The sequence below is a fragment of the Amblyraja radiata genome, chromosome 18 (genome assembly GCF_010909765.2).
Source record: "Amblyraja radiata isolate CabotCenter1 chromosome 18, sAmbRad1.1.pri, whole genome shotgun sequence".
Taxonomy (NCBI): Eukaryota; Metazoa; Chordata; class Chondrichthyes; order Rajiformes; family Rajidae; genus Amblyraja; species Amblyraja radiata.
Window position 1 is genome coordinate 23,591,057 of NC_045973.1, and position 12,768 is coordinate 23,603,824.

The window sequence follows — 12,768 nt, forward strand, 5'->3', positions numbered from 1 at the left end:
ACCCCTCAATCTCCTATCCAGTCCACTGTTTATTCTGTCATTTATCCCTAGATCTCCCAGTTCACTCCTGTGTTTATTGTACTCCTGATTCCTTTTGATCTTCCTGTCCTTCTTATGTTTATCATTCCCTTGATTCCACAGGTGTCCCTGTTCACTCCTGTATGCGTTGAGTCCCTGATCCCATTGATTCCTTGCCAATCCTGATGTGTCCGATCTCCCTGGCCTCTAGAGCCAATACCAATTCCCTCCACGACCCACTCCCTCCTGTCTTTTTCAACTTGGAACAATTCACTTTCTTCTGGGCTTGGTTGGAAAAGTTTTTGCAGTTTTATGCTGCGTCAAACGAACATCAAAGAACAATAATTTAATGCTAACAATGTATATATAAAATTACGTACATTACATCACAGTTTAATAAACGGCTGCCCTGCAGCGGTAACAAGGATCACGCAGACCAATCGGACAGCCATCAGGATCCCAATAAATCCCAGATCTCCTGGGAGCTTCGTTCATCCAATAAAACCAAAACTGCATGGCAGAAAAAAATTCTGTGTGAGCTACCTTAGTCTAAATCATTAGATGAATGCGTCCCCTGCACTACTATCGTAGACATCTGAACTCCAAAGCTTTTATGCTCTGTTATCTTACCGCATCCTCTTAGTTCTTGCTCCACTTGAACCAATATACAGTAGAGGAGGCCATTTGGCAACTTTTTCCTGTGTTGGTTAATCAATAGATCCTATCGTTCCAACACCCCTGCCCTCTACTCAGTGTCTCTAGGGTTTTTGTTGCCTTTGCATGCATTCATCTATCTGGACCAGCTTTCATGTCTTTCCACCCATTCACGGGACGTCCTGTGAGGGAATTTTTCAATTCGTTGGAGGGCTTATTATGTGCCTAACAGATATGTCCTTGGAAACCGGAACACAACTGCTCAAACACATTTAACAGACCATTCCTGCCTCTGGGACAGGAGTAAAAACTATGTAATTATTCAAAAGCAAGTGGTCACATGCCCCAATTAATTATTTGGCTGATGCAGAATGAAGCTGGAATCTCAGAGTCTCTGGAAAATTCATCAGGCGCTGCCAGGACACTCAGATGCTGGTTTACCTCCAAATAAATCTGGTCAAAGCAAGCACTCATGAAATCACATAATTTTACAGTACAAGGAGCCGTTTGGCCCACAGTGTGTTTGTTAATCATCCACTCAATTGTTTCATTTTCAATTACTTAGCAAATTCCTTGTTGAAAATACAACTGGTCCCACTTCCACTATTCTTCTCCCAGTGCACTCTAGAACACGCTGATTAAAATATATTCTAACCCCCCACACCACAGTTCTCCTACGCAGTCACCTGCCCTTCTCCCACCCACCTTATGGAATAACATCCTTCACTGCAACGTGTGCAAGATCCTACAGTCCCTCCTGGTGATAATGGAATGGGATCACCCTGAGCAGATTTCCCGGCTCCTTGTTTGCTACCAGCAGTAGCCCTGGAAGCCTCAAGAAGAGGTAGATAACCTGGGAAGTTGAGTAACTGCAGGGCTGAGCACATGGGCAGCCAATTATGGGACGGAGCAGGAGCTAGTTAGAGCAACGTACATATAATGACACTTGATATCATCGAGTCACTGTGAACCCATTAGCTGCCAGTTTCGTTCACTGGTATCTTCTCGACACCACTTTATCTTAATGACTTCACTGATTTCCACAAAACTAGAAGTCATTGCCAGTGACTATTTATAAAAAAAACACTTTATTTACATTAATTACATCAACACTTACTAACTCACACATGATCTACTTATTAAAAACCTTTTATACATGTCACACATATATTTTGTACCCTGGTCTGGAAGAGTTGGGGGGTGGGGTGGGGTGGGGGTGACTGGAGAGGTGGAATGGAGAAGGGGTAAGGAGTGAGGCAGGAGGGGTTGAGGAAAGTGGAGCAGTGGAGAACGAGGGCTGATTCCAATCCTCATAACGATGATGTTGTGGAGTCCACGATCTCTCGCCCGTTACACACAGTCGGTACGTAGTGCACAGCGGAAACTGGAAAGAGAAATGTCGACAAGCGTGACTCCATGTTGATGTTTCAGGGGTTAGATGCAACCTGCGTTCAGCAGGGCCAGATCCAAGGGCACAGTGGGCAGTGATACTGTCGCTGAGGTACCCGCCTTCATTCATTAGAACAGCATAAAAGATCCTTACAACCCACCCCCATTTAACCAGCCTGTCATTTGGCGCGGACAAAAGGAACTGCAAATGCTGGAATTTTGAGCAAAACTCAAAATGCTGGAGGAACCTAGAAGGTCAAGCAGCATCTATGCAGGGGAGTCCTTCAGACTGAGGAAGGGTCCCAACTTGAAATATCACCTGTCCATTCCCTCCACAGATGCTGCCTGATCTGCTGAGTTCCTCCAGCACGTTGTGCTTTGCCATCATTGGATGTGGTGGGTGAGCTGTTACAGGGGGAAAGAGACACATTTCATCACATGAGTGTTTTTACGTGCCAAAAATTGGCGCAGAGGGGCTAATGGCGTGCTGCTCTCACCCTCGCCTTTTTGGTGTGGCAGAAATCGGCGATGGGGCATTTTGGAAGAGGGAGATACTCACCGTGAGAGTGGACTGTCCCCGAGCCACTCACGCTGAAGCGGCTGGTGGCCACGCGGTGAGTCACCACGTTTTTCTGGGGCTGGAAGAGAATGATGTGGATCTTGGGGGCAAACAGGCAGCCTAACACGACGGAGCCACTCAGACTGACAGAGATGCACATGGTAGTTGTCTGAACCTGTGAGGGGAGAGGGGACAGTGTCAGACTCTAACAAGCATTAGTGCCCATTAAAAGCCACTGATTGATAACAGGGATTGCACGACTAAGAAAAATCTCTGTCCCGTTCCCAAAGGCAAACAAACTGTTCTCACTGTTTATCCCATCCAACACCACCATCAGGTCTACCTGGTCTTTTATTTCATGTTTTTATTAAGATTCAGGGTCTGTGCAAAGAGACTAGAACAATCACCATGTCAATGTCAAAATGTCAATGCCTGCTCTTCTCAAGCAAGTCATGTCTATCTGAGGATGTGAAAGTGGTTCAACGTGACCTGCCTGTGACTCCAGGAGTGTTTACAGTTTAAGCTTTTCCTTGGCCTGTCCCATCAGGGCCATCACCACTTCCCAGGACAGCTGTGAATGATCTAAGAACATCAGGTACATTGATAGGACAGGTTTAGAGGGATATGGGTTAAACGCAAGCAGGTGGGACAAGTGTAGATGGGACATGTTGGTCTATGTGGGAAATTTGGGCCAAAGAGCGTGTTTCCATACTATATGGCTCTATGGCCAGCCAGGCGACAACTCCTCATTCAAAGACCAGTTAAAAGAGAACACAAATGTGAGCTTTCACTTCTTTCAATGTGAAGCACAAGCAGAGAGACCCAGCAACATGGGGAAGCATGAGAACTTCCTGTTTGCTACATTCAAAATTAATACTTAATCTGCTGGCAAATCTGACTGAGCATCAAAAGTTGCAGATGCCAGAAACCTAAAATAAAAACAAACTGCTCAACACACCCAGCATCACTGGAGAGAGAAACTAGAGTTCATGTTTTAGGACGAAGATCTGTTGACTGTTTCCAGCATTTTCAGCAAACATAAAAGTATCAGATTGAAGAAGTATGATTGTTTGGAATCGGAAATATCCAGGCTGATTTTACATGGTAGTCTTTCCGACAGGACTCAATGTAAGGCAACCATAGTAGATGGAGCCAAACGTACATGATATTTATTGTACAGGGACTACAGCTGTACATTATATTGTTCAGGCATAAAGGAACTAGTTAGCTCCACAGTTACCGACTTGCCAAAGGCAATGACAGCATTGAAAAGTTGCATCTTGTCAATGTCTTTGACTTCATGGCTTTGCTGGGAATATGCTGACCATCACACAGAAAACAGGGAAACAAAAGGAATCATGCTGGAGAGATGGGGAGGGAAGGAGAAAGTGATCAGGCAATGAATCATAGGGAGTGTGGTGTTATAGGGGGGTTGCACGAAAGGTCACTGGGTCATAGGGCTCGACGCACGGAGCCGCTAAATCCAACTGGAAGACATCTGTCACTTCCGGTATATGTTATTAATGCTAGAAACGCGTACTTTCCTACCTGTTAAAAACCGCCAAAATGTTGATTTTTTGCGCTGAAAAAAATTGTGGGAGTTGGGGTAAGTGTGAGAGACATGTACCCAACTTTAGAATTCCAAACGTGAAGCGAAATGAAGGTATAGGGTGATTTCAAAATCAAAAATCAAAGAACTTCAAAAGGAACTGAAGGTGAGGATTAAGGAGGGGAAAGAAGCCTATAGGTTCAAATTAGAACGACAGCTGCAGCAAGATGGAGTGAAGCAGGTATGGGCTGGAATGCGAAAGATCACGGGCATGAAGCAGAATGGTGGTACACTGCCTGATGGTGAACAGAGTCTGGCTGATGATCTGAACAGATTTTTCAACAGATTTGACTGCCCCACACCACCCCAGCCTCCCCCACCTGGTCTGCTAACCATTGCTGCTTCCTCTCCACCTCCCATCCCTCTCTCCATCACTCCTGAGATGTCACCTGTACGGAGTCCCCTCTTTCCACCTCCCACTCCACCGGCAGCCCCACCCATGACTCTTCATACTGCTCAGGTCAAGGTGATGCTGGACAGACTGAAGCCAGGGAAAGCAGTGGGGCCTGATGACACCAGCCCAAGGCTACTGAAGACTTGCTCTTCAGAGCTGTGTGGTATTCTAACACACCTGTTCAACCTGAGCTTGCGTCTACAGAGGGTTCCAAGGCTGTGGAAAACATCTTGCCTGGTACCTGTCCCAAAGAAGACCCATCCCACTCTCCACAATGACTACAGACCAGTAGCGCTCACTTCACATATAATGAAGACATTTGAGAGACTTGTCCTTTCCTACATCAGGACTAGTGTGTCAAATCAAATGGATCCTTTGCATATCAGCCTAACATCAGTGTCGACGATGCCCTCATTTACATGCTGCAGAGGGTGTACACACATTTGGACACTACTGATGCATCTGTAAGGATTACATTTTTTGACTTCTCAAGCGCCTTCAACACAATTCAGCCCCAACTGCTAGGGGAGAAGATGGAGAAGATGAAAGTGGATCCATCACTGGTACTGTGGTGTTTGGATTACCTTTCCCTCAGACCACAGTACGTGCGCCTACAGAACAGTGTCTCGGGCACCATCTTGAGCAGCACAGGGGCTCCACAAGGAACTGTGCTGGCTCCGTTCCTGTTTACCATCTACACAGCGGATCTCCAATATAACACCAACAGCTGCTTTTTGCAGAAGTTTTCGGATGACACAGCTGTTGTCGGCCTCATTAAAGGGGGCAATGAGGAGGAGTATAGAGACATAATAAGTAACTTTGTGGAGTGGAGTGCACACAATAACCTCCATCTTAACACCAAAAAAACCAAGGAGATAGTTGTGGACTTCAGGAGGGGGAGGAGGAGAACTCAAGCAACACCAATCACCATTAAGGGCACTGAGGTGGAGGTGGTCGCTAACCACAGGTACCTTGGGGTGCAGCTTGACAGTGAGCTGAACTGGAAGTGTCATATGGAGGCGGTGTACAGGAAGGGACAAAGCCGACTGTATTTTTTAAGGAGGCTGAGGTCATTTAACATCTGCCAACCCCTACTGTGCAGTGTCTACCATTCAGTGGTGGCCAGTGCTCTGTTTTTTGCTGTGGCCTGTTGGGGAGATGGCGCCCGCATAGCGGACAAAAACAGACTGGACAAGCTAATCAGGAAGGCCGGCTCAGTGGTCGGGGCTGAGCAACGAACGGTCCAGCAGGTGGCAGAGGCCAGAACTCTGAACAAACTGGGTTCAATAATGACCAACCCCACTCACCCACTCCATGCCCTGAAGGTGATCAAGAGCAGCATCTTCAGTCAGAGGCTGATTGCACCAATGTGCAAAACTGAGAGACATAGGAAGTCCTGTTTACCAGCTGCTATAAGGTTATATAATGCGCATAAATAACTGCACTTTTTTTTAATTAATTGTATTTTAACTTGTATTTTAACTTGTTAAGTATGGAAGCCATTTGAGGAAATGTGTGGTGTTATGTCTGTCTTGAAGCTGTCGTGGCACTGTAATTTCCTGTAAAGGATTATTAAAGGTATAATCAATCAATCAATCAATCAATTTCACGAAAGGTCACTGGGGCGTAGATCCGCACCCACGTGACCGAAAATTTTAACTGGGGGACAAGCGTCACTTCCGGTACATGTTAGTGAATGGGAAAACACGCACTTTCACACCCGTTAAAAACATCGAAAACGGCCAGGTTTTGAGCTGCAATTAACTGTGCCAGTCGGGGTGACCGTGAGGCACAGCTACCTAAATTTACAGTCCAAAAAAAAGATAGAAACTAAGGTAAATTCAAGAGGGAGCTGAAGGTGTAAATACAGCGGAAGTGCTAGCGGACATTTGTCGTGGAGATTTAAAGATCGAAAATATCGGGAATTATCGCGTTTGCTCGCTGCATTTCATCAAAAGTAAGGCATTATTGACTTTTTATCTTTATTCATTTGTTATATGAAAAGTATTAAAAGTTAAAAATCCGTCAGTAAAATTGCAAAATCGCCCATGGTTCTCAGGTGGGTTTCAACATGCAAAATGAAAATGCTTCTGAAGCTCCATTTACCATTTAAATAATCGTAAACTATCAATGCGTTTTGAAATAAATTGATAAATGGGATAATTGTCAGCTGTTAGTTGGACAAACGCAAGACATTTTATTATTTGCCAAAATATATATTTCTCAATGTTTCTTGTTTAAAGCCTGCACAATCACCCACACTACTTATTTATTTATTTATCATCTAATAACAGACAAGCCTGCAGCATGGAATGATGTCAACAATCCTGATTGGGCACCCACTGTGAGCAGGATAGACAATGTGCACAAGAACGCCATCAACTTGCAGAGCTATAGATGCTTGAGCTGCAACCAAATCTGCTTTAATACTCTCTTCTTGTTGCACGTGCATGGCGTTCCCATTCCTTAGCTTGCATCTCAGTAAAATTTATTTCAAAACGCATTGATAGTTTACGATTATTTAAATGGTAAATGGAGCTTCAGAAGCGTTTTCATTTTGCATGTTAAAACCCACCTGAGAACCATGGGCGATTTTGCAATTTTACTGACGGATTTTTCACTTTTAAAACTTTTCACATAACAAATGAATAAATATAAAAAGTCAATAATGCCACTTTTGATGAAATGCAGCGAGCAAACGCGATAATTCCCGATATTTTCGATCTTTAAATCTCCACGACAAATGTCCGCTAGCACTTCCGCCGTTTTGACACCTTCAGCTCCCGCTTGAATTTACCTTAGTTTCTATCTTTTTTTTTGGACTGTAAATTTAGGTAGCTGTTCCTCATGGTCACCCCGACTGGCTCAGTAAATTGCAGCTCAAAAACGGGCCGTTTTCGATGTTTTTAACGGGTGTGAAAGTGCGTGTTTTCCCATTCACTAACATGTACCGGAAGTGACGCATGTACTCCAGTTACAATTTTCGGTCACGTGGGTGCGGATCTACGCTCCAGTGACCTTTCGTGAAATCACCCTATACCTTCATTTCGCTTCACGTTTGGAATTCTAAAGTTGGGTACATGTCTCTCACACTTACCCCGACTCCCACAATTTTTTTCAGCGCAAATATTCAACATTTTGGCGGTTTTTAACAGGTAGGAAAGTACGCGTTTCTAGCATTAATAACATATACCGGAAGTGACGGATGTCTTCCAGTTGGATTTAGCGGCTCCGTGGGTCGAGCCCTATGACCCAGTGACCTTTCGTGCAACCCCCCTATAGAGAAGCGAGAACTGAAGGGACTACAGCAGCTAAAGTGCTTGGTAAACATTGCAAATATTGGGAATTATCGCGTTTGCTCACTGCATTTCATCAAGTAAGGCATTATTTGTGTTTTTTCTTGATTCCTTTGGTTTCTAAAAATTCTCAGAAGTGATAAATCTGACTGTAAATTTTTCTTCAGATTCGTTTTCATTTTGTATGTAAAAACCCACGAGAACCATGGGCGATTTAAAAAAATTACAGCCTGATTGATCACTTCTGAAACTTTTTAGATGCCAAAGGAATCAAGAAAAAACACAAATAATGCCTTACTGTTGATGAAATGCAGTGAGTAAACGGCCAATGTTCGCCAAGCACTCTGGCTGTTGTCCCTTCAGCTCTAGTTTTTGTCAATTTCAGCGGGTTTTAACGGGCCCGCTACGCTGGAAACAATGGTAAGTGCCTACCTGCAGCACATCGCGTGTAATCCATTTGGAGTAGCGTAGCAACAGTACGGGTCATGGGTCGCAACCCGACTGCCGCGAAACCTCCCTATAGAGTCATATAACACAGAAACAAACCATTTGGCCCATCCTGTCTATGCCAACCATCAAATACCCATCTATACCAATCGCATTTACCAGCACTTAGTCCACAGCCTTCCATGCCTTGGCAATTCAAGTGCTCATCCAGATAGTTTTAAAATATTATAAGTATCTCTGCCTCCACCACCTCCTCAGGCAGTGCAATCCAAACCTTCTCCGATACCACCTCATTGCAGCCTTGCACTTATTTTTATCTGCACTTTCTCTGTAGCTGTGTTTTCTTTCTCTTTTGCACAACCTACATTGCTGAGGTAAAAGATCAGCTGTATTTAATGGTGGAATAAGTAAAACGGGCTGCATGAATTGTTCTGTACTCAACATTCTATTTGCCGTTACTGTTTACTGTTGTGAGTTTCAATGAACAAGGAATTTCATTAGATTCAGATGAACAAATCTGAACAATGAGTGCTCCTTTTCCTTAGACCCTAATGCCCTTGGAAGAGAATTGGCTGTATCTTTGAGCACTTGCCTAGTGACTCGGGGTCAGTAATGGGAGTTGGGGTAGGTTTATCTTTGCTCTCAGTCACAAGGGGAGGGCAGCTTACCCGATAATCGCTGGAGGTGACATAAAAGATGGGCAGGAAGGCCAGCCAGATGATACAGGTGGTGTACATGGTGAACCCGATAAACTTGGCCTCATTGAAGTTCTCGGGGCACTTCCTGGTTTTGAACGCGTACACGGTGCAAAGGACAATGAGGACGACGGTGTAGGTCAGGGAGGTCAGCATGCTGGACTCCTTGGCGTTGCACTTGAGGGTCACGACGTCTCGCTTCTCGGGAGTGGTCTCTTTCCTGGTGCCCGGCACTTCAAGCACCAGCCACACGGCGACCACGATCAACTGGCAGGAGATGAGGGCCAGGCAGATTGCCACCTGGGAGGTAGGGTTGATGCACCGGGGCCTCTGCGTCCCGTCCTTGACCCCGTTGAAGATCCTGGCGATGCGGTTAGTCTTAGTCAGCAGGGCCGAGTAGCAGACGGCGAAGGAAGAGCCGAGCCCCAAGCGGCGCAGGGTGCACACCGCGGTGGACGGCTTGGCAATGAAGACCAGGGTCATGCTGTAGCACATGAGGACCCCGACGAGCAGGATGTAACTCAGTTCCCGCCCCGAAGCCTTCACCACCGGCGTGTCGTTGTTCTTGATGAAGATCCCGAACACGGCCAGCGTGGAGAGGAAGCCCAGGCAAGAGACGGTAAGCGGCCCGATGGCCCACGCGTCTTCCCACTTGATGTACTCCTCGGGCAGGTCGTAGCAGGCGGCGAGGTCGTGGGTGGGCCACCGGCCCGGTCCGCAGTCCGCGCAGGTGAACTCATCCCGGAGGAACTCATGAGGGTGGCAGGGGGTGCAGAGCCAGCAGCAGACGTCGCCGGGCTGCATGCTCTTCGCTTCGTTCTTGGCGCAAGGGTCGCTGCATTGGGACGTCGGGGTGGGCGAGACGGCCCAGGGGATCAAGCTGGTGTTCAGAGTCAGCCTTTCGCCCCAGTAGCCCACCTTTTGGTAGACGTATCTGCCGCCTTTGCGCTTGAAGTTAAAGATGTTGTACCGGCCGATTCCGTCCCCGTACGTGTCAAATCGGATCTCACTGTGGGTGTCCTGAGGTCTGAAAGGAGCTGCAGGGGGTGGGGGGAGAGAAGAGAATCAGCAGGAATTTTGGATTAGTTAGTGGGGGAACGGTATCAGATGAGGACAAATGTTGATTAAGTCAAGTTTATTGTCGTATGCACAAGTACGATGAGGTACAGGCACAATGAAAATCTTGCTTGCAGCAGCATCACACACATACGTACTCAGATGATATACACAAACCATAAATTATACACAAATCACTCATAAAAATCTACAAGACAATAAAATAGAAAAAAAAAGACTGCACAAAAAAACAAGGCAATCGTGCAAAAACAAACGAGTCCATGGTAGTGCAAGAGGTGGTCCGTAGTATTCCGTTGTGGAGGTATTATTTGGGGTGCAAGTTGGTTTGAGAATGGTTGGACTGATACAGTCCTTGCTTCCATTTACCTCTCCCAGAGGGAATTACTCCCCCTTGTCCTCCCTACAACCAGCCTTTGAAACCCTACAGCCTCAGACAATTACTTTGATTGGTGCCGTCTTCATTTTTTTCAGGCAAGAGACCCCCTTCCCAATGCAGACACTTCCTGAGTGAGGCTGGATGGTGTGGGCTATACAGTAGGACTGTAACTGCAGTACAATGTTCAGGAGGTTATATGGAATAGTGATTAGATAGGGCCAGCGCTCCAGAGACTTGGAGGCAATTTGGTGTACCCACAAATCAGCGGCCCACTCTGCAAACATCCGCGCTTTTCCGTGTGGTCCGCCCTACATGACTCTCATCCCAGTGAGCATTGCATGAACTACGTGGTCTGCTGGAATATCCCTGCTACAACCATTACTCTTCCTGGTCGGGTTTCTATTGCACTTCCCCTTCAGCCTTTCAGAGCAGTGAAAGCACTGTCTGGATAAAGCTAACCTCACATTTGGCATGTGAGACTCGCTGGTTCAGCCAACGGGAGCAGCCGAGGTCGGAGATGTTGAGTAAAGTGTGGTACTGTGGGAGTGCCGCATAGACAAGGGTGAATGTTGCAGCATGGCCCTCTTCTCTCTCTCCTGAGGGTGAAGAAGCTCCCATGGCACTATTCATGAGAGGAAGGGAGGCTTCACCAATAGCTAACCCAATATTTATATCTCAACAGCACTAAAACAGGGTGGTCATTTATCTTTTGTGGTTGCTTGTTGTGTGTGAAATGGGTGCTGTGTTTCCTGCACTGCCACGCTTCAAAAAAGGATGTGCAGCATGGCCACGAAGCATCCCTGAGGCACAATGAAGGGGCCGTGCCGACGCAAGCTCTTCATTTTGCAAAAGCCATTTACCATCAAAATGGACCTTGATGATGTAATCCTTGTAAAATCTCTTCCCATTCATGGGCCTCATCTTATCGCAGATGCTAGTGGTGTTGGGGCATAGTGCCCGCTGCATGTTGTGTAGACCATGAGCCATGGCGTACACCGCATTTAGTACAAACATGATCTTCGACTCCTGCTCAAACTTCACCTTTTTCAATGAGTTTGTTCCGCAGGCCACCGTTCTTAAGCTGCAGTGGAACTTCTGTTCCCAGAACTCCCTGAACCAGGAATTCCTGCTGTTATTATAAGGGTTGAGGTTGACAAAGTAAGTTGCAAACTCTTTGATGGGATAAGCTGCCAGCTCGATGGTGATGGCTCCCTTGGCTGCCTCCTCATTGCCTTTGACCACATTTTCCAGTGCTCCCCACCCATCACTGGCCACCCACAGGTAGGATACATTCAGCCTGTGAGCGGCGGCCAGCAACTCCCGAGCGTCCTCGCTCTTGGTGAATAGGACCACCACCTTGGCATTGGGCTTCTGCATCAGGGCCTTGATGACGCCGTCATATGTCCACTGGTTCATCGAGCGGCCGACCTTCTCGGAGGTGGCGATGCAGATGTTCCTGGAGCGAGCCTCCTGCTCGAAGGCCTCGATGCCAGTCTCGCCGTAGTCGCCTTCAGAGGCCACGGTGGAGACATAGGTCCAGTTGAAGAAGCGCAGGATGTCTGACATTGCTTTGGCCTGGTAGAAGTCTGGAGGTACGGTCCGGGCAAAGTAGTCGTAGCGAGTCTTGTCACTCAGCTTGGCGCTGGTGGAGGCGTAGCTGATCTGGGGGATCTGGAACAGGCGCAGTAGGTTGGCCACCTGGAGAAAATGGAGAGGAGAGCATTAGTGCAGTTCCCCCGGTCAGGTGGAACCCTGAACTACACCTCTCCCGTGCAGAGCCCTGGGCCATCCCCCCCCCCCCCCCCCCCTCCCCCTCCCCCCCCCTCCTCCCCCCCCCCCCCCCCATCGATGCTAGTCCCACCTGCCCGCATTTGACCCATACCATCTAAACCTTATATCTGTCCAAATGTCTTTTAAATGTTGTTATAGTACCTGCAACAACTACTTCTTCTGGCAGCTCATTTGAAATAGCTACCACCCTTTGTGTGAAAAAGGTTCTTGATAAATCTTTCCCCTTTCACCTTAAACCTATGTCCTCTGGTTCTTAATTGCCCTATACTGGGTTAAATAAAAATATTAAAAGACTATAAAATACTCTTTTGGTACATGGGTTGAATGGGTGTAATGGGCCATAGGAACTGTTTTTATACTGTATTATATCAGACGCTGACCACTGGTAAATGACCATAGGTTCAGAAGCTTCGGAGGGCAATTCACCATAGGGTGAATTGGTAGGTTTTGACTCGTGTTAGTT

General features: G+C 46.8%; 1 protein-coding gene across 1 annotated transcript in view; it reads right to left on the reverse strand.

Annotated features, from left to right (window-relative positions):
• Positions 1 to 1,395: 1,395 nt before the first annotated feature.
• Positions 1,396 to 12,768, reverse strand: part of grm2 (glutamate metabotropic receptor 2) — a 37,802-nt gene continuing 26,429 nt past the window's right edge. The window contains exons 3-6 of the mRNA XM_033036851.1: positions 11,375 to 12,212; positions 9,035 to 10,098; positions 2,621 to 2,795; positions 1,396 to 2,056 (exon numbers count right to left, since the gene is read on the reverse strand). Coding sequence (XP_032892742.1) covers positions 1,983 to 2,056; positions 2,621 to 2,795; positions 9,035 to 10,098; positions 11,375 to 12,212 — 2,151 coding nt within the window. The 3' untranslated portion in view covers positions 1,396 to 1,982. The remainder of the gene's footprint in view (positions 2,057 to 2,620; positions 2,796 to 9,034; positions 10,099 to 11,374; positions 12,213 to 12,768) is intronic.